This window comes from Mesoplodon mirus (assembly GCF_964341445.2).
Source record: "Mesoplodon mirus genome assembly, chromosome: 1".
Lineage (NCBI taxonomy): Eukaryota > Metazoa > Chordata > Mammalia > Artiodactyla > Ziphiidae > Mesoplodon > Mesoplodon mirus.
The window spans coordinates 224,490,621-224,510,081 of NC_138976.1; the positions used below are offsets into that span (position 1 = coordinate 224,490,621).

General features: G+C 55.4%; 1 protein-coding gene across 3 annotated transcripts; it reads right to left on the minus strand.

Moving 5' to 3' along the window:
- Positions 1 to 6,193: 6,193 nt before the first annotated feature.
- On the minus strand, positions 6,194 to 16,959 carry SOX7 (SRY-box transcription factor 7). 3 transcript variants are annotated; one of them, XR_014293849.1, is made up of 3 exons: positions 16,563 to 16,959; positions 11,834 to 13,163; positions 6,194 to 6,871 (listed from the first exon to the last, which is right to left on the minus strand). XR_014293849.1 is itself a non-coding variant. In XM_082618411.1 (2 exons), the coding sequence occupies exons 1-2, from the start codon at positions 16,798 to 16,800 to the stop codon at positions 12,226 to 12,228; spliced, it is 1,176 nt and encodes a 391-aa protein (XP_082474537.1). In that variant the 5' UTR covers positions 16,801 to 16,959; the 3' UTR covers positions 10,367 to 12,225. The 3 variants fall into 3 exon arrangements, 1 of the variants encoding a protein (XP_082474537.1); XR_014293850.1 differs by lacking the exon at positions 6,194 to 6,871 and adding an exon at positions 10,367 to 11,669; XM_082618411.1 differs by lacking the exon at positions 6,194 to 6,871 and having other exon boundaries at positions 10,367 to 13,163.
- Between the last annotated feature and the right edge of the window lie 2,502 nt (positions 16,960 to 19,461).

Consider the following 19,461-nt stretch of genomic DNA (forward strand, 5'->3'; position numbering starts at 1 on the left):
CACTGAGCCTGCATGTCCGGAGCCTGTGCTCCGCAGCAGGAGAGGCCACAGCAGTGAGAGGCCCGCGTACCGCAAAAAGAAAAAAAAAAAAAAAGCGAGTTTACAAAATGATGTAATCCCAATATTCTAAAATAAAGTTTAAAAATGTGTGTGTGAGCACACACAAAAACCTAGGGAAAAAAAAAGCCTAGAAGGAATAGAACAAAAAATAATAAAAGGTTTTTAAATTAGACCTGGAAAAGATAACTTACCAAAGGGCTAAATTTACTTCCAAAGAGAACTTAGCATCCTTATTACAATAGAATTAGTGGCCAACTCCTTACTTTGATAAATCCTAACCCTGGTCATTAGTGTCAGCCCCTACATCTGTCCCCTTGGGGCAAGAGAAGAAGCTATCCCGAAGTCTTTTATATCAGGCCTTGGAAAGTCATGACATGTGTGTATATGTGTGTAACATGTATTCCTGTATATGTGAGTGTGTGTAATATATGTGTATGTAATATATATGTATGTGTAATATATATGTGTGTATATGTGTGGGTAATATATACGTGTGTAATATGTATATGTAATACATATGCGTGTGTGTGTATGTGTTATCAATCAGCTCCCCGCATGCAGCACCCATTTTCTTCCTGATCTGCTCTGGTGGGGACAGTATTACAAATAGTTTTCATTCCTGACAGATGGCCAAGGGTGGGGTATGGACACAGGCTAAAAGGTGGCAGCCAGCCAGTGGAGAATTAAATGTTTCCAGCGATCATCAAAAGGTGATTGCATCAGGAATTTATCCCTCACCATTGATCATCTCCTGAGCCTCTATTTATTACCGTAATCTGAAAGCTCTTGACATAGCTAGTACCAATTTACAGGTAGAAAAACTGAGTCCCACAGAAATGAAGCGACTTGTCTAAGGTCAAACACTGAGCAGACGGTGGACCAGGAAGCGTTCGAGCCCTGAGTAGATTCTGTCATCTAGCAGATACTGACGGGGCACCTACTGTGTGCCTGGCACAAAGTAGGCCCCAAGGAATCAAAGATAAATAAGATGCCTTTCCCAGATAAATTCGTTCCCAGACTAGCTGGAGGATAGAGGCTCGAAAACAGAGATCGCATCTTCACACCCTCCATACCGTGTGAGAGGGCTGTGCTGATATTCACACACCCTCTGGGGCTGAGGGCTGGGGGAAGGTGGGTCGGATGGGTGGAGGATGTGTGGAAGAGGCTATCTGAGAGGGGGAACATTCAAGCTGGGTCTTGAGACATGAGTAGCAGCCCACAGAGTGAAGATGCTGGGAAGGGCATTCCAGCCCGAGGGAACAGCCTATGCAAAGGCACTGGGGGATGCAGAAACAAATCCTATTTGGAAATCGGCTGTGCCCAGAACACAGGGTGTGCTGTGGGGAATGAGTCAGGGGAGAGGTGGCTGCCAGCTGGATTGGGGCCTGAATGTCCCTCTGAGAGGTCCGAGCTTCGCTTTGCTGGCGTTACCAGGCAGGCAGAAGCTGGCTCCAAAGGGTGACATTTGCAGATCTTATGGGCCCTCCAGCTGGACTGGAGGGGGAGAGGCTCAGGGCGAGAGCCAGGTGACTATGGCAAGGCCCGGGAGTGGACAGTAGTTGTGGGGTGGGGAGGATGGAGCCTGGGAGTCCCCCGGGGCCACAAAGGGCCCAGCCTCCCTCGGGAGACCAGCTGCAGTCTTCACACCTGGTCCTGCCTGACGGGAGGGGTGCTCCCGGGTGTCAGGGTTATGTGAGGACCTTCCAGGCTGGGCTCTGACAACAAAGGCCTCTTGCCTCACCCTGGCCCAGCAGCCTATGAGGAGAGGTAGAGAGATCAGGTGATGTGGGCAAGGTGAGGTAGAGGTCCAAGGAGGCGGGGCCCGGGCCTGGGGACGCATGGAAATGGGGCCCGGCCAGATGTCTGGGGGCCTTATGCCGTGGCCTGGTGACAAGGCTGGGCAACAGCCCAGGGCAGCTGAAGCGAGAAGGGATGATGAGGAGGGACACGTTCAGGGCCTGGGTGCGGAAGCCACATCCCCAGCACAGATGTGTGCAGCTCAGGGGAACCCCACCCCGGGACCCCCACCACTGCCACCTCCTCAGAGACCACTCCCATGCTGAGGCCAGGTGCAGAGAGGAGGGGGACTCTCCTCTTTTCCTTGCTCCTTTTCAGAGGCTCAGAGAACCAGGGTATTCTAGCCCCTAGAAACTCTCAAGTCTGGACTCCTAATTTACAGAGGCCCAGAGACGGAAAGTGACTTGCCCGAGGTCACACAGCAGACACGTGGCTGGGCCAGCCCTGCAGAGCATAAAATGGAAAGGCCTGGACCCCAATCTTCCTTCCTTCACCCACCTCTCCTATCTGCAGGCCTCCCATGACCAGGCGACCCCAGATCAGAGGACGGCACAGCCCAGGCAGCTCGGGTGGCCTTGTGCCATCAGCCGGGCTGCAAGCCGTCTCGCTGCCCAGGGAATCCCCTCACCGTCCTCTCTGTCACCCACCAGCTGTTCAGGCTCAGCTGTGGTGGGTGGATGCTCACCCCAGGCGCAGCCGAGAGACAGCCCGTCCTCCTGGGCAGGAACTGGGGAGGGCAAGTTTGTCTCCACCTCCATCGGCGGAATCCCCATCTCTGCTCACCAGTGACGGGGCCGTAGCCCCTCTTTGCCCCACCTGAGCATCAGTTCCACCTGTGAAAGGGCATAATCACGCCTACGTCGGGATGGCTGCGATGGTCACACGAAACACCAAATGCAGCAGGGCTTTGTAAGTAACGGTGCCCCCAAACGTGAAGGACGGAGTGCGGCCCGCATGTCCTATGTGCCCACTCGGGGATCTGTCAACACCTATGCACACGTTTTCTCCAAGGTGAGCACATGTTCACCTGTGCTGGGCCTGAGATGCTCCCTTTGGGCGCTTTTATTCACCGAGAACCGGCTTCCCGATGAGGGTGGAGGGGGGCGCCTTTACCAGGGGCCTGGGAAGCAGGTCTGGGCGTGAGTAAGGAGGTGTATCCCCAGTTTGGGGCCGGACTGCCCGGGGCAGGGGGCCTGTGGGAGAGCCGGCTATCACGGGGGTGGGGTGGGGATGCGCCTGGATGGCGGTGGCCGGCAGTCCTGCTGGGGCCCCCACTGATGACCGTGTGTCTGAGCAGCACCTCTGCCCTCTCCAGGACTTAGTTCTCCGAGAAGCCCCTCTCCCAGACCTTGGGGTCCTACTTATAATCCTTGCCCCCAACCTGGAGTCCCGGGGATCCTGGCTCCCAGGGAGGTGTCTGGCCCCAGGGGTAGGATGTTGGGAGGGAAACCAGAGAGGATGCTCTCTAGGGGAGAGGAGAGCTGAGCAGGGGCGGGGGCAGCTCCTGGTGACACTGGTGAGTAGGTGCTGTCCCTCCAGGCCCTCCCTCCTTCCCTCTGTGGCCATGGGCTGCGCTCAGCGTGCCAGCCTTCCCCGGGGGCGGCCACTGCCCCAGCTGCTCCCCGAGTCCTCGATCCATCATGACTCCCGGGAGGGAGGCCCTCAGCTCCCCTGTGGCTCCCCTGTGGCTCACCCGTCCAATTAGACGGGGAGCAAGGCTCAGAGAGGGTCAGGGACTCACCCTGGCCATGCAGCCCGTCAGGGCAGAACAGGGCAGCAGCTGGGTCCTGGGCCAGCCCCTGCCCCTCCCTCTGGGCCAGCCTGGCGTCTTATGTCCCAAGCCCACCGCTCGCTCTCGCCCTCTGCCCTCAGACAGTGGCCAGGTGAGAGGGGGCTGGTGCGTGGACTGACCGTGAAGAAACTGACCAGCTTTCAGGCCCGAACTCCAGGCATGAGATCTGACAAACACATAAAAAGGTTTGCAGTCACTGCCCTCCTTGGCCGTGGTTGACTTTGGAGCAGGAAGGCTTCCGCTCTCAGGGGACTTGGCCGCTGAGGCCCCAAGACAGGCCAGAGTCCCTGGGCCTGGAGCCTGAGTGCTCTGAAGGTGGGGACCTCTGGGCGTGCTGGGCCCCGGCCCCGTTTCCTGTGGCTGCAGAACGGGGCCGGGGAGGAACGCCCGGCCTGGGCGAGCTAATCTGGAGAAGTGATTTTCCTCCTCAGCCAGCCCCTCCCGGGCAGGGCTCTGGGCCCGAAGGTAGCCCGGCCAGGGCTCCCAGGGAGGGGCCGGCTTATCAGGCAGGAAACACTGGGCTCGGGCCACATCCTCCTCCTCCTGGTCACAGCGGCTCCCATGGGCAGGAAAGTGCTCAGCGGCCAGGCTGCTCCTCCACCCTCTCCAGGCCCCTCCTGCCGGCCCTCGTCCCCCAGCGACTGGGGAAGCAGAGTATGGCGGGCTGTGGCGGTCAGCTCGGGGTTCTGCCCGGCAGCCCTGGCCTCCCAGCCCCTCTGCTGCCCCTGGACCGCCTGCTGCCTTTCTGGGCAGCCTGGTCACAGAGAGGGCAGACGAGTATGGCAGGAACACGACAAAGGGGCACTGGCTCCCACAGACGTCCGGCTCCCTCTCCTGGGCCAGCACCACCAAGACCAGCCAAGCTGCAAGAATCCAGGAAGAAAGTTCTAGGGAAGTCTCCTGGAGGCATGCCCACCCACAGGCTCCTGCGTCCCCTCCCATCTGCACTCCCAGGAACGCTTCTTCCCGACACCCGCATCCCTGCACTTGAGCCACTAGCCCCCGTGGTGGTGGGGATCTCCCTCAGCCCTGTCTCCACCGCCCTCCTCAGCCAGCGCTGCTGAGGATGACTGACCCTCCGGGCCCGAGGGGAGGGGTCTCACCCGGCCCCTCCCCGCCGCAGCTCTGCACTCAAGGCCCTTCACCAGCTTCTGCTCTGAGCAGCTCCCTCTCAGGCGAATCCCCTGACCTCTCTAGGCCTCCAGTTCCTTTTTCATCAAATCTGGGGATTGACAACACGATAACAATTCCTTCCAGCTCTGACCTCTGTGATTTTTTTTCAAGGTCACAGAGCTGGGAGGAGAATTCTTTCCAGTAAAGATGTAACTGCTCTGTTTACATGAGGACACCTCGATCGATTGGTGGTCCTCATCGGAACAAATCGCTTTATCTTACTATATCCTGTCTTGCAGATTTTAAAGGATGTTACACGCTTTCCTGGACCTTCACAGCACCCTGAGACGTGGGAGCTGGTGCTTCTATTTTTCAGGGAAGGGAATAAAGAAAAAGAAAGTTTTGACACTTGTCGGAACTGGATTGGAGGAGCTACAAAGCTCCCCTGGATTCTCTGACATGATAAGGACAAACCAGACTGCAGAGACACACGTGGAGCATGTGGACGCCTTTGGGCCCCTGCCCTGGTGGCAGGACCCACCCGTGGAAGTCGATCATACCTCTCAGGTCCTGTCATCAGAACCTCTAGGGTGCAATAGCCAGCTCCCTGAGGCCCCTGGAGGCTGCAAAGACATTTCAGTCATCAGAATCCACTGATTTTTTCCAGAATCCAGTGGAATATTTTTCTTGTTTTAAGGTCCCCCCACTTGTCCCAGACCTGTGCCTCCCCGCCGCCCCTCGGATGGAAGGAAGGTGAGTGACCAGTGAAAGGACAGTGAGCAGAGCTAGGGGACCCACCTTTTGGCCCAGGTGTGGCCCTCTGAGAGATGACTGCACCCCAGGCCTACATGCAGAACATTCCAGAAGTGCCCACAGAGACCCCTCTCCCAGTCCCGGGTGATCCCCCGCTTTCCTCGATCACGGTTTGTATAATGGAACCTTCCTCATCCCTCCGCCTCCCACGTCCCTACGACCTTCAGCCTCCAGCTCAGGGGAAAACAGCCCTGATCTGGAGGAACACTCAACCCACACCGGGGCCTCAACATGGTCCCATAACAAGGAGGAAAGGAGTGTGACCACCAGCCTTCAGGGGGAGGACCTCCTGGGGACAAATCCCGTAAATCTCCTCATATGACATCAAGCAGATGTGGATTTAGACTGAGCAGGAGGGATTTAGGTGAGGTACAAGAAAGAACTTTTTGATGATGGAACTCGTTAGATGAACTAACAGAGAGAAAACCCATTTCTCTAGAGGACTCCAATCAAATAGAAACCCGTCTGCCGAGAATGGCTAAGACGCAGTCTTCAGTAGAGACAGGGGAGTGGACTCAATGACCCAAACAGTCTCTGTCAACCCCAGGTCAGTGCCAAGCAAGGAAACGGATGGATCCTCTACAAGCCCCTCTCATGAGGTCCGTTCCCTTATTTCTGCTGCACAATCAGTCTCAGCGTGGTAACTGCTGAACACGTGACTCTGGGTTTTTTAAACTAGTACCAGCCTCCGGGCCTAAAAGAAATCTAAATTGTTCAAGGAGATCTGAAATAGACAATAGCTATTCTGTACATGTGTATAAAGCCTTACAATTTCTCAAGTGCCCACAAATTCACAAACTACCTGTCCTGGATGAGAGAACAGGTCCAGAGATTTACCCCCAGTCCAATCAAAGTCCAGTGATGGGGTGAGGTCACACCCCTGCCCTAAGTTCCGGCTCTTTCCAGATGCTCTCCCACTACCTGGAGCTCCGAGCGCCCTGTGAATGCAGCCAGCTGCTCTCCGCTCCAGGGGACTCTGGGGACCAACCCAGTTCCCGTGCTGACTGATAGAGGAAGCCTTTCCCCCATATAGTAAGCTGATGTAGATGGAAGGGTGTGCCATCTACATGGCACTTGAGGAAAGGAACATCTCCAATGTGCCAATGAAGCCAGCAGCAAGCACATAACTGGTCCTCAGGAAGACAAGCCCGCATGACAGGGGAAGCCCACTGAGCATAGTCAGATTGGAGTTAGTTATAAACAGTCTTCAGGAGTTTTCCTTCTTCCTGGTAGGGAAGAGTTCATTCTGGGAATTGCATGGAGCCATCTTGTGCCTCGACAGCCAGCTGAGATGCGCTGCGAGGGCCAAAAAACAAGCAGTCTGATCAGAAGCTGTAAACTTGTTCCTAGCTTAGACCTGTGATACCCCACTGGGAATCTAGCCAAGGAGAGAAACAAGTAGATGTTCACTGCAGTGCTATTTATAATGGCAAAAATGAAAATGCATCAACTTAGTTATCTAATATCAGGGGATGGTCAAGTAAATTAAACCACATTCATGCACTGGAGTACTGTGCTATCATCAAAAATGATGAATATGAAGACAGATATCAAAGTGGCAAAACTTCTATAACAGGATGATGAAAGGATAAAGCCAAAAACCAATGGTATCTGTATCTTGAACACATGAATACAGGACTGGGGAGTTCAGTATACAAAAATGAGTATGTTGAAAATAGTTATGTTGGGAATTACCTGGTGGTCCAGTGGTTAGGACTCCACCATTTAACTGCCAAGGACATGGGTTTGATCCCTTGTTGGGGAACTAAGATCCTGCAAGCCCCACAGCACAGCCCCCAAAAAATTCTTCTTAATTTAAAAAAAAGAAAATAGCTATGTCAAGGTCACGGAGTGGGTAATTTTTCTCTTTTTCTGAAATTTTTTCTTATTGATTTTTCAACCGCAAAGAAAACACCTTTTGCAGAAAAAGTTTAAGAACATAGGAAAACATTTATTTAATATTAATGAATAAAAATATCTATTGTTAAAGACATGTATATGTAGAGCTATAGACAGACAAACAAAAAAGACTTGGTGGATATGTGTAAAAAAATTACTAGTAATGTCTCTAGGTTGCTGAAAATAGATGATTTATTTTTTTCTCTATGATGTTTTTTTTTCCCTAAACTTTCTACAAAGACTGTGTTTCTTTTGAGAATTAAAATATCAATAGATGATATAGATAGATAAGTGACAGATAGATGGATAAGTGGGTGGGCGGATGGATGGAAAGATGATAGAGAGATGGGTAGGTGAAGTGGGTGGATGGGTGAATGGATGGATAGATGGATGGATGGATAGATAGATAGATAGATAGATGTCTCTTTCCTCTCTCCCTTCCTGCCCTCCTTTCTTCCTTCTTTCCTTCCAAATTCCTTTCACTTGGGATGAAATCAACAGCACACCTTTTTCGAAAGGAAAGGTAGGCAGTTACAAAAGCTGCAAATCATCCACCCTCAGCTCTATTCTGCTGCCCTAGGATGGGACGGGAGAGGACATGCTCTGGTCCCCTGTGCCCACCTCCTAACCTGTTTACTGCAGGCTATATTGTAGCAGGGGAGGGTGACCAGCCATGGCTGCATCACATCCAGTCTCAGAGCCCTGAGAACTGCACACACAAGGGCTCCAGAGTCTGGGTTTCCAGAGAGTTGAGTGAGAGATTAGGAACCCAGAAGGTTTCAGGTCTTTAGCACCAGGACTAACTGGAATACCTAGAGGACCTCTCAGATGTTCACCTTATTCATTTATTCATTCACTTATTTGTTGAGCAGCTACTACGTGTCTGCCCTGCTGGGGAAGATGCACATGGGTGGATGACACCAACGCCAGCTGTAAGTGCCAGATCTGTTCAAGTCCTGTGGGAGCTCAGGGAGGAGAGTGACCCGCCCCTCTGCCTGCACAGGTAGGGACGCCTGATCTGGATCTGGGATGTGGGTGGGATGTCATCAGACAGGTGACGGGAGTGAGGGTCTCCCTGGTCGGGGACTAGCGCTGGGAAAAGCATGGAAGCATGGGAAAAGAGAGCATTTTCAGAGAACAATAGGCCTTCCGTGCAGTAGGGACACTGTGGGGGAGGGGCAGAGGGCTGGCCTTGTGAACACAGTACCCTCCCGGCACCCAGGAACCTCGCTGGCTCCCTGTGGACCCACCACTGTACTCACCCTGTGTGCCGAGGGCAACACACAGGCACTGAAGGGTCTTAAGGAAAAGCATGACGTGGTAACATCTATGTTTTAGGAAAACAACTCATAACTGTGCACACCCATCAATTCCCATCAGCCAAAGCCAAAAGTGCTTTTGTCACGGGGAGGGGGTGGGGGGGTGGAGGGGGGTGGGAGTTGGGTCCCCGGGATGGGCAGCTAAAACTCTGAAATACACCCCGCTTCCGGGCATGACTGTTTCACCCATAGCTGAGCAAAAGTGAGAGAGCGCCCTGTCGCCTGCCAGTTTCCTGCCCTCCCAGAGGCAGGGACAACGCCTCCACCCCGCACAGTGTGGCCTGGAATGAAACACGCCCATCTGGCAGCGTCCAGGGCCGGACGCTGACACACAGACAAGGCCAGCAGACGCTGCATGACAAGCCCTCCCGCCAGCTGATGACCCCGCAGACGGCCACGGTCAGCGGCCATGGTGGTGGGCCTGAGCAGCAAGGAATTCGGGGGTCAGCTAACACGGGCCCTGCCATTTCCTCTTTGTCCATCCTCTTTCCCTGGGCTGTGAGAGGTACGAATGGGCCGCGTGTAATCCCATGCCTGGTGAAGCTCTATAAAAGGAGCTGGGAGACTCAGCTGGGAGACTGTTCCACCGCCAGCAGATGCATCTGACAAGGTGCTGAAACCTCAGCCTCCGCTGGTAGGGTGACTCCAGGGTGTTACCTCCCACCCTGGGCCTCAGTGTTCCTGACTGTGCGATGGGGTGGAGTGATGACGGGCCCCACCTGGGGCTGGGGATGAGAAACAGACCATAAAACTTGCTGTAAAACTCCCTACATCTATAAAGTGCTATTAAAGTAATGACGAGAGATTACGATCAAATTTGCAGGATGAACGTCTGCCTGTGCGGACCCTCCCAAGACCTACTCCTTGGCCCAGAGGCCCTGGGAGAACACAAGGCTACTACTGACATAAACAAGTTACAACGGCTTCCCTGCAGAGAAGAGCCAGAGGTGGTGACCTGCCTGGGGACTGAGGGATCATCAGTTTTTTTCCAGGCACTTTTTGGCTGGGATTTTCATCCTAAACCTCACAAGATGCTATATCCTTTAATTAAATTACCCAGCCTTGTGTTCCCCTGTCTTCTCCAAAACACTCCACGGAGCTTTGAAAGCACACAATTTTTGTAGTACCACATCTATAAAGGCATAGTAAAGAGGGCAATCTAAATATTCTTCAAAAGATGATTTCAAAAAGAAGGGGAAAGTGTGGTAGCCTTAAGGAAGCAAATAATTGGGCACTACTTCCCATCCTGAGACAGCTGACAGCCACCTCATTCCACTTTACAAGTGTGAAGTCATGCCTCTCGAGGAGAAAACTGTTTTGCAAGTAGGCTATGAATCCATCTTTTCTTTCAGTATCAGTGACAACAGTGCTTCTAAGGTGTAAAATTAGGCTTTATCTCTTTACCATAATTCATAAAATAAAACCAACCACTCCTACAAGATAACTTTTTAAAATAAAAAAGTTGAGGGAGAAAACATTTTGACCAGTGCTGGAAGGAGTACTGGGCATAATACCTACGCCTCCCTTGAAAACTTTTTCTTTTTGCAAAACTGTATTTCGAATGATAGAATGGTCACGGTACAAAAACGTTTATTTAAATTAAATATTTTAGACAAATCAATATCTACAACCATTCCAAAGCATGTGTCGTTCTTACAGAAAATGGAACAGTTTAGCTTAATGTCTGTGATAATGTTTTATAAGATTATTAACATACATTCTGGACTGCACCAATCATATTGTCCATGATTTACTATTTATTACCAAATGTCATATACAGTAATAACACAAAGATTAATCACATAAGAGATTTTACAAGAGGACTCCTTGGAAGGAAAAAAAAAGCATCTTTCAACACTATGAAATATAAGGTGAAACTAATAGGAGAATATATAAGACACTTACATATTTCATACAGGCAATAATATGCTGAAATCAAAAGACAAACAACTGTCTTTTAGCACACTGATAGATATGTTCCTTCAAAGGAGGCTTGGGGGAAGGATGGAAATGTCTTGGGGATGGGGTCAGGGCTCAGAAATATTTTCTGAATCACAGTGCATTTCTGTTCTTTGGGAAGTAAGTATAATAAAGGGAAGTTGCTTTGATGTGTGGGCTGAAGATGTTACCCAAAGAACCAGCTGGCTGGTGAGGAGAACAAATTCCCATTTCTGCCATAGGAATCATGCCTGCAATTTTAAGTCAAGGGATCTTTGAATTAGTGGCCAATTCAGGGGGTGGAGAACGAGCAGAAAAGAAGAGAAAAAAGAAATTCCAGGAAAGGGAGATGGAGACAGCGGGAAGGAAGATCCTTTTGCACCTGCAGAAGGGGGAGCATGATGAAAGTCCGCTCAAGAAATCAACACATTCAGATTGGAAGAAAGTGATACCACTGGGCTGAAATTCTTTTCCAGTTCCCTGCTCTTTGGGCTGTTGGTAACAGAGGGTTGACGAGAAGCTGCCAAGGACAGCAAAGAGTATCTGATTCAGGTTGTGCATGGAGATGTGTGTGTTGTGTGTGTCTCACACACGCTGTATATATTCAGGCTGTGTATATTCTCTTGAAATGTGTGTGTAATAAAAAAAGAACTTGTCTAAAAAAATATGTTTGTTTCTTTGTTTTAAATCTTGAATTCAATCTCATTTTCAGTGATGCAGTTCACCCCAGGGGTTAATTTCCCAAATCAAGGTGAGTGTTTTTTCTCAAAGCGTCCTTTTGGAAGACTATGATCCTATTGGAAGATTGTGACCAGGCGCAGCAGCCTGGTGTCCTTGGGCTGTGCATGGAATCGTCACCAGGTTGCAGGTGAATGAGCTCACTGAGGCCAACTTCATCTTCCTGTGTTGGCCTCGAGAGAATCCTAAATCAGAAAACCCTGAAGCAGAGGGGGCCTTAGATGCGGAGTCTGTCCCTCACTCTACAGGCGGGGGGGGGATGGGCTGGAAGGGGAGGGGAGGGAGTCGGGTTTCACCAGCCCCCTGAGGCAGAATTGGGATTGGATCCCGGGTCCCCTGAATCTTAGCCCAGGGCTCTCCTCACCTGGACGACCAAGGGTCAGGACGGCTGTACCCCTGCGGCTGTGTCAGAAGCAGGAGAGATGCGAATGTTTCCGGACTTTTCCCGAATTTGTTTCCGGGATGAGGAATGGGAGGAGAGGTCAGTGAAAATTCTCGCGGGAAGCAGTGTCTTTCAGCCACGACCGGGCCTGATTCCCAGGGTGTGGCCAATGAAAACTCATTTGAAGGAATATACTCAAAACGCAGGCTGCAGGGGGCGGGGCGGGGCGGGGAAGGGGGCGGGCGGAGGGCCCTGGATCCGCAGAGCCGGTCGGCTGCGCAGACCTGCCCACCCCGGGGCGCTGCGCTTCGGCTCCGCTCCGCGCGGGACGGAGAGGCTGCGACCAGGCCGGGCCGGCCGGGCTGCCCCGGGCTCTATGACACGCTGTAGCTGTTGTAATACGTGGCCGTGGCATCAGCCAGCACGGAGATGAGGCTGGTCTCCGTGGGGCCCGTCGGTGTCACCTGCGAGACCGGGCCCTGCCCGCTGAGGGCCCCGGCCCCGGCGGCAGAGTCTGGGTGGCCGGGAGTGTTCAAGTACTGGTCGAACTCATTGCGATCCATGTCCCCCAGGAGTTCCACCTGGCTCAGCTGATCCAGGGCGTCGAAGCCGGGGTGCTCGGGAGGCGGGGAGAGCTGGCCCAGGTGGGCGTGGAGGTTGGAGTGGAGAGGAGGGTAGGCGGCTGGGGAGTAATAGGCAGGAGACGGGGGGCAGCCGGGCACGGTGGACATCATAGAGACGCCCGAGGACTGGCCGAGGGCCAGGGAGCCCAGGGGATGGCCACAGTGGAGAGGGCTGGGGGCGTACTCCGGAGAGTAGGGGGGCCCGGGCAGATGGGGGATGCGGCGGGAATGCGCATGCTCCTCCTGGCAGGGGGAGGAGAAGAAGCTCTGCTCCGGCTCCAGCACGTCCAGGGGCGACATCTCCGGCGGGGTGGGCAGCCCGTAGGGATAGGCGTCCACGCTGCCCGGGGTGCCGCCGCCGCCGCCGCCGCCGCCGCCGGCCGGGCCCTCGTGGAAGCAGCCCCGCAGGCCGGGCAGCGCGGAGCCCGGGGAGTACTCACCCCTGTCCTCCTTCTCCCCCGGCGCCCCCCGGCCGCCGCCCCGCTTCTCGGGCAGGGCGTTCTGGTCGCGGGAGAGCGAGCTGAGCAGGAAGCCGGGGTCCACGCGCTTGCACAGGCGCTTGGCCTGCTTCTTCCTGCGCGGCCGGTACTTGTAGTTGGGATAGTCCTGCATGTGCTGCAGGCGCAGCCGCTCCGCCTCGTCCACGTAGGGCCTCTTCTGGGACAGTGTCAGCGCCTTCCACGACTTTCCTGCTCACACAAGTCAGAGAAGGCCGCGTTCAGCCTCTGCGCGGCTCGGGACGGCCCATGCACCTGTCTCCGACTCGGCCTCGGAGCATCGCACATGCACACGCCGCCGCCTCCGTCCCCCGTCCCCCCCCACCCCGCGGTCCCCCCTCCGCACAGGACGCACCGCACTCCTCGCATCCTCTTCCCAGCCCACGTCCTGCACGCACAGTGAGGCCAAACCAACCTCTCCCGCTTGCACGCCCCAAGGCGCTCGTACCAGCTAGGCACACAGTCACTGGCACCTCTCCTGTCAAAGCCACCAGATAACGCGGACGTATCAACAGTGTGGGATTCTCGGTGAAACGCCCACCTGACCCAACGTCACCGACAGGAGAAAAACATGTCACGACTACAACACTGATTTGGGCTGCCTTTACCCTCTGAGGGTCAGTGCTAATCATTTGTGCATTTTAGTGAAAACTCTGTCTTCCTTGATTATCGCTGCCCCATCAGGAAGTGATGCTATAATATTTATTTGTGGCATGAATCTCACAGGCCTTCTTGTCAGGGAACTCAGGCTCAGTTATAGTTTTACAGATGGACGTAAATTACAGGATCTCACTTAGGGCATCAGAGGATTATCCCTTACATCTGAGAGTCAAATAGGACCATGCAGCACGCACGCACACGCACACAAGCTATGGCTTCCGGTTGTCCACTTAGGACCCTCTGACCATGGCAGGGGGCACCTGCTCAGCCACTGACTCCCTGTACAGAAGCAAATCCCTTACCTTCCCCTGGTCTCTGTTTTCCTCGCTATAAAAATATATTGCGATGTTACGCAACTCAAAACTCTCTCCTGAAGAAGCATTGCACACGTGTATCCCACTGGTGCGAAAATGCTGGTTTTACGTGTATTTTCTATTCATCCTTATTCACTTACGTGTTGTTTTGTGAATCACTTTAGTATCTCTTCCTCTCTCGAAGTACATTGCACATCCCTCCCGCTGCAGGTTTTCTAAAGGCTGCTCTGGACCCCTTAGGTTGTTACCTCCTAGGGTGGGCTTGGGATTCTATAACTTGACAAGTTCTCCCATGACTCTACTGTATCCTGAAGTCTGAGACAAACTAGCCCAGAGGGCAGCTCCCGCCTCCAAGCCCTGGAAGGAAAGGGGCCACAGCTCCCACCCAGAGCACTCTGCACAGGGCCGAGTCCAGAGCTGTGTACTGGCTGGCCATGTGTGCCGGGTCCATAGAGGGGGCTGGACAAGGGTAATTATTCAAGGCGTTCTCCTGTTGGGATGAAAGTTTATAACTATTCCGACAGACCTGTCAATTAATACAATTAGCTGTCACTTAACAAGGCAACTTGAAAAGTGTCAGGAACTCCAGATTTGGGGTTGGCTATTAGTTTCCAGAGTGTGGCTGAGGCCACAGTCGTGGCAAGAGGCCTAAGACCCAGATACACCCACACCCTGACTATGGACTGAATATAAAATGTGACTCTAGTTTCTAAGTGCACCTGGATATTGTAGTATTCATAAAACATAGGTTCATTTTTAAAACCACTAAATGTATAACTGTCTTTCCATGCTTTCTCACTCATAACATAACAAATACCAGTGCTACTGGGTGAAGTTTTTCATGTTAAAGATTGCAGAGCTAATAGTCAAAAAAGTCTGGGCTCTCACATTCAGCCCCTTCCCTTTCCTAAGTCAGAAAGGAAAGGGCTGGGCGAGATCATGGGCTTGGGGTGGAAATAGATCATCCTGCTGCTCCCCTAGTAGCAGGTGTAGAAAGTCCACATTTTTCAAAGCAACACCACGTTGGTTTCCTTTGCCTAGTGCCAGGGGCTGTGTGGTTAAGCAGGAAGGAGTCAGTGTCTTTCCTGCAAAATGCACTGTAACCTCTGGAAGCCTAAGTGCCAACTGCCAACAAGGATCAGCTCACAGGAAGCGTTTGTCACCCAAGTCCCTTTGCCTGTCCTCTCCCTGAGAGCAGGCAGCCCTAATCCTGCAAGGCTCCCCAGCTTGAGTTCTCCCATCCCTGGCCTGGGCCTGCTCTATCCTGGTCACAAGGGCTGTGCTTGGGCAAAAGGCATGGCACCTGGGCTCACCAAAAGAAAAACTTTTAGGGGCCCACAAACAAAAAAGGTGTTTTCATTTCTTTGGAAACCTGAAGAAAAATGTAAACTTTTTGCTTGAAGAAATGTTTTATTATTGTATAAATTAATATAGTTTTCTTTATGCCAACACAGTATAAAGTATGATTTTAAATATTTTTATGGGGGAAGGGGCTCACTAAGACACTGGCCCACTAATTCATCCCGGGCACAGCTAGCCAGGGGGCTGGGCCGGGGGGTAGGAGGCTCTTTGAGACCAGCACTCCATCAGCGGCTTTGAAAGGGCGCCTAACTGCACGAGGACCCTTGCCGCCGGAGGGCCTGTGGCTTTAGCCCGCACGAAGGTGGGTGTCAGCCCTCATGACTCCACGGATCTGGGGAAGGTGCCCCGAGCTCCAACGGAAAAAGGAAAAAGGCTGCAGCCTGGGCCGGGTGGGGTTGCAGAGGGCAGGGCCAGCCTCGGGTGACCACACACTGTCCCTTCTCACAGGGCCTGGGGCCCGCTGGGCACACAAAGTGCTTTGAAAAGTTCCCATCCGTCGAAATGAATAAAAACCACGTTGAAGGGCAAAGAGGTTAGGAGTTGGGCGGAGGTGATAAATGCTCAGCTCCTGTCAAGGGAGAGAGAAGAAACCCCCGAGAACATCTTTTCTCTGGGCTCCTGGGCCTGGCTTATCTCTGTCCCCAGTCCCGCCGCCGGGGCTGGGACCGCACAGCAGCCCGCGAGAAGCGGCCGGGCTCCAGATCAGACCCGCACTGGCCGCGCTAAGCATCCGAATCACATTTTCTACACTCCTGAGACTGAGAAACAGAGGCTCGAATCAAGTCCGCTTTGCTGTCGGTTTAATAATTGAGGTAAAGCAGGAATGTGTCCCCGCAGGTCTCTCTTCACGAATCTTCGTTAATGAGAGTTACGACCACCCTCTGCGATTGTGCCCGCGGTGGAGTTCAGGGAATGAGGGGGTCTCCCGCTCCGGTACGCCTGGCGAACGCCCGGTGCACCCAGCCGCGGCGTTTCCGACCCGGCCCGTCTGTGCGCGCGGGGCCCCTAACTCGGCTCCCGTCCCAGCGAGGGGGCCTCTCCGGCCACCCCGGAGGGCCACGCGGGTTCGCTCTGGGCCTTGTCCGGGCACCCCTGCTCGGAATCCCCGTCCCCGAGCGCACACTCACGCTCGCCCCGATGCCCAACCTCGCGGGCACGGCGCGCGCCCCACGCCGGGTCCGGCCCACCCCGCCCGGCCTCCAGCCGCCAGCCCTCCGCCCGCCGACCCCGGGCCGCGCCCCGCCCGCTCGCTCACCCAGCATCTTGCTGAGCTCCGCGTTGTGCAGGTCCGGGTTCTGCACCGCCAGACGTTTCCTCTCGTCCTTGGCCCACACCATGAAGGCGTTCATGGGCCGCCGGATACGGCTCTCCGAGCCCTTGTCCCCTGGCGGGCGGGGGGCGGCCGGCGGCGACAGCCCGTCCGACAGCTCGGCTTCCAGGGCCGGGCACTCGAGCCCCTCGGGCCACGGGTAAGCTCCCAGCAGCGACGCCATGGGCGCGCGGGGGTCGCCTCGCTTCGCGTCGACGGGCCGGCGCTGACCTGGCCCTCGCACCGGTCGGGGCGTCCAGCTTGGCCGGCAGCCGCGGCCCGGCCCCTTATTTATCAGCTTCGGGCGGCCGCGTCCTCCAATGACTCTCGAAGGCGGCGCGGCCCCTCCCTCCTTCTCGACTCGGGTCCCCTCCCTGCGTCCCGGGCCGCCGCGTCCCGGCTCCGACCTGCTGGGAGGGGAGGCGGGAGGGAGGGCCGCTTCCCCCGCGCCCGCCCCCGGCCCGCCCCTCCGCCTCCCAGGTCCCTCCCGGGGATCCGCGCCCTGCAGCCGCGGGACCGCCGCTCGGCCCGCCCGCTCCCCTCTCAGGTGCCGCTGGCCGGGAGCCGGACTCCAGCCCCCTGTCCGACTGGCCGCGGCCTCCCTGGGCCAGGCTCCGCCAGCTTCTCCCGCGTGTGGAATCCTACGGAGAATAGAAGCCAAACAGGTTTCGCTGGGGGTGGCCGGGCACGAGTGACTTTGACCGTGAATCCCGGCCTGTGATACAACACACCTACTGCTTTTCTAAAATGACCTAAGGGGCGACAACCTCGCCCCCAGCCAATTTGGGCGGCCAGAGAGGCTGGCAAGGCTGGATCCCGCGTCGGGCTCGCCGCGGTGCGCACCCGAGGGCCCCCTCGACGGCCCGCGGCTCCCTGGCTCTCGGAGAGCACGTCTGCGTCCTCACTTCTCCCGTATTCACCCTGCCGCCCGGTCTGATTTCTCTCCTCTCACACCTCTACCCCCAGCCCACCCTGGTCTCCGGTGTCCCGGCCTCCCGCTCCCTCGCCTCTAGCCCTTCCCTCGCGGAATTCCCTTCCCGTATTTTCTCTCTTCTCCTCCGAGCAGAGTCATCCCGGCCCTCCCCTCCCGCGTGCTCTAGGCTTTGGCACGACCCGGGAGCTCCCGAGTTCCCTCCCCCTGACACCCCAGGGTAGACGGGGCTGCGCATTCTGGGCCTGCGCTCAACTCCAAGGGCTGCGGGCTGGGGGCTTAGGGCCATCCCTCGCGGACGCGAACCCCCTGCCCAGAGGACAGCTCTGCGTCCCGCTGCTTCGTGTGAGTAGGGCTCTTCCCCTGGCTCTCACTTCAGTGCGGGCACACAGGAGGCACCCAGGAAATGTAGAATAAGTGAATGAATAAATGAGTGCGAAGATGCGGCTTAGACACATCCTACTGTATAAAACAGGGCAGTCATAAGGCTTGACGAGATCCTGGAATCCCATCCACCAATATTTACTGAGTGCCCCCCCCCACCCCGTGCAGGGCTCCGCAGAGGCGACCCTGAAAGGAGGTGGCACTGGGAGAGGACCGAGGGGTGTGCAGTCAGGACCTGTCTTCAGTGGTGGGTTACTCCATGCGTGACTCAGGCCTCCCCTCCCAGTCCTAGAAGGAAGAGGATGATAAGACTGACCTCACAGGGCTGTGTGTGAAAGCACAGACTCTACACATACATGATGGTTGATGTTAATGTAACTGTTCACGTGCATCCCGTAACTTCTAACCCTGGATTTCAGGGTCCCCCGTTCAGTGACTGAGTTCACAGGTGCCTCGTGTGCAACATGCCCTCCCGGACCGGGCCCCACGGCTAAGACCGGGCAAGTGGGTGGAGAAGTGCAACTTCCCCGTTTTGAAGTCCCACTTTCAACCTCCAGAGCCCCGGACTTCACAGAGACTAGACTGAGTAGTTTCCCTCTCCCTTACAGCCCGGACCTAGTAACAGCACCCTAGGCCTGGGCCCTCCACCCGCCGCTCTTGCGGGCCGAGGGTGACCAGCGAGGGGCGCGGGGCGCGGCGCAGCGCTGGCTGGAAAGTGGGTGTCGGGAGCCGGAAAAGCATCTTGGAACCCGAGTTGGAGCGGGCGGGGCTGGCTGGCACCGGGGATCCGGCGGAGAGCGGGTGATTTGCGGAGAGAATGTGTCCGCGGTCTAGGCTGACTCCCCTACTTTGGGAAGCCTAGGCCGTTCCCCGTGTTGAACCCCTCTGCCAAAAATTCCTTAAGAAAAATCCCCAGACCAGAATGCTCTGGGAACGGCGGGGAACTAGGGCCGCGCCCGGCCGGGGGTGCAGTTCGTTGTCGGGGGAGAGAAGGGATCCCCACAGGGGTATTTGCGCGGCAGCCCAGGGCCCCTGGAAGGAACCGACTGCTACCCTTTCTAACCTCACCGTCGCTCCAGGGCGGGACGATGCTCCGCAGGGTCAGAGGCCTCTGGGGACAGCGCCCCCTTGCCGGCCGTGGGCGTCCCCTTCCCGGCTCGCAGCCCCTGGCGCCCTCCTTGCGCGGTTCCGGAACAGAGCGTGCGCGCGGTGGGGCCGCCCCCAGGCGCCAGGTTAGGAAGCTGCGCGGGCGCCGGGGAGCGCAGAGCGGTCCAGTTGGATTCCAGAGTCCCCGACAGCAAAGATGGAGAAAACAGCGGGGGCGGGGACAAAGAGAATACGTGTTGTGATTGTTGTCTCCAATAATAATGTCTTGCATTTCGTCCGGAGAGCGCGCGCGAGCCTGGGCTGTGCAGGACCTGGGTGTTAAACTCCACATCGCCGGCACGGGCTTCGCCCCGAGTATGTGAGCTGTGCACAAGGGAACCGGGCTCTCTCTCTCGCTCCATTCCTTCATTTCTTCACTCACTT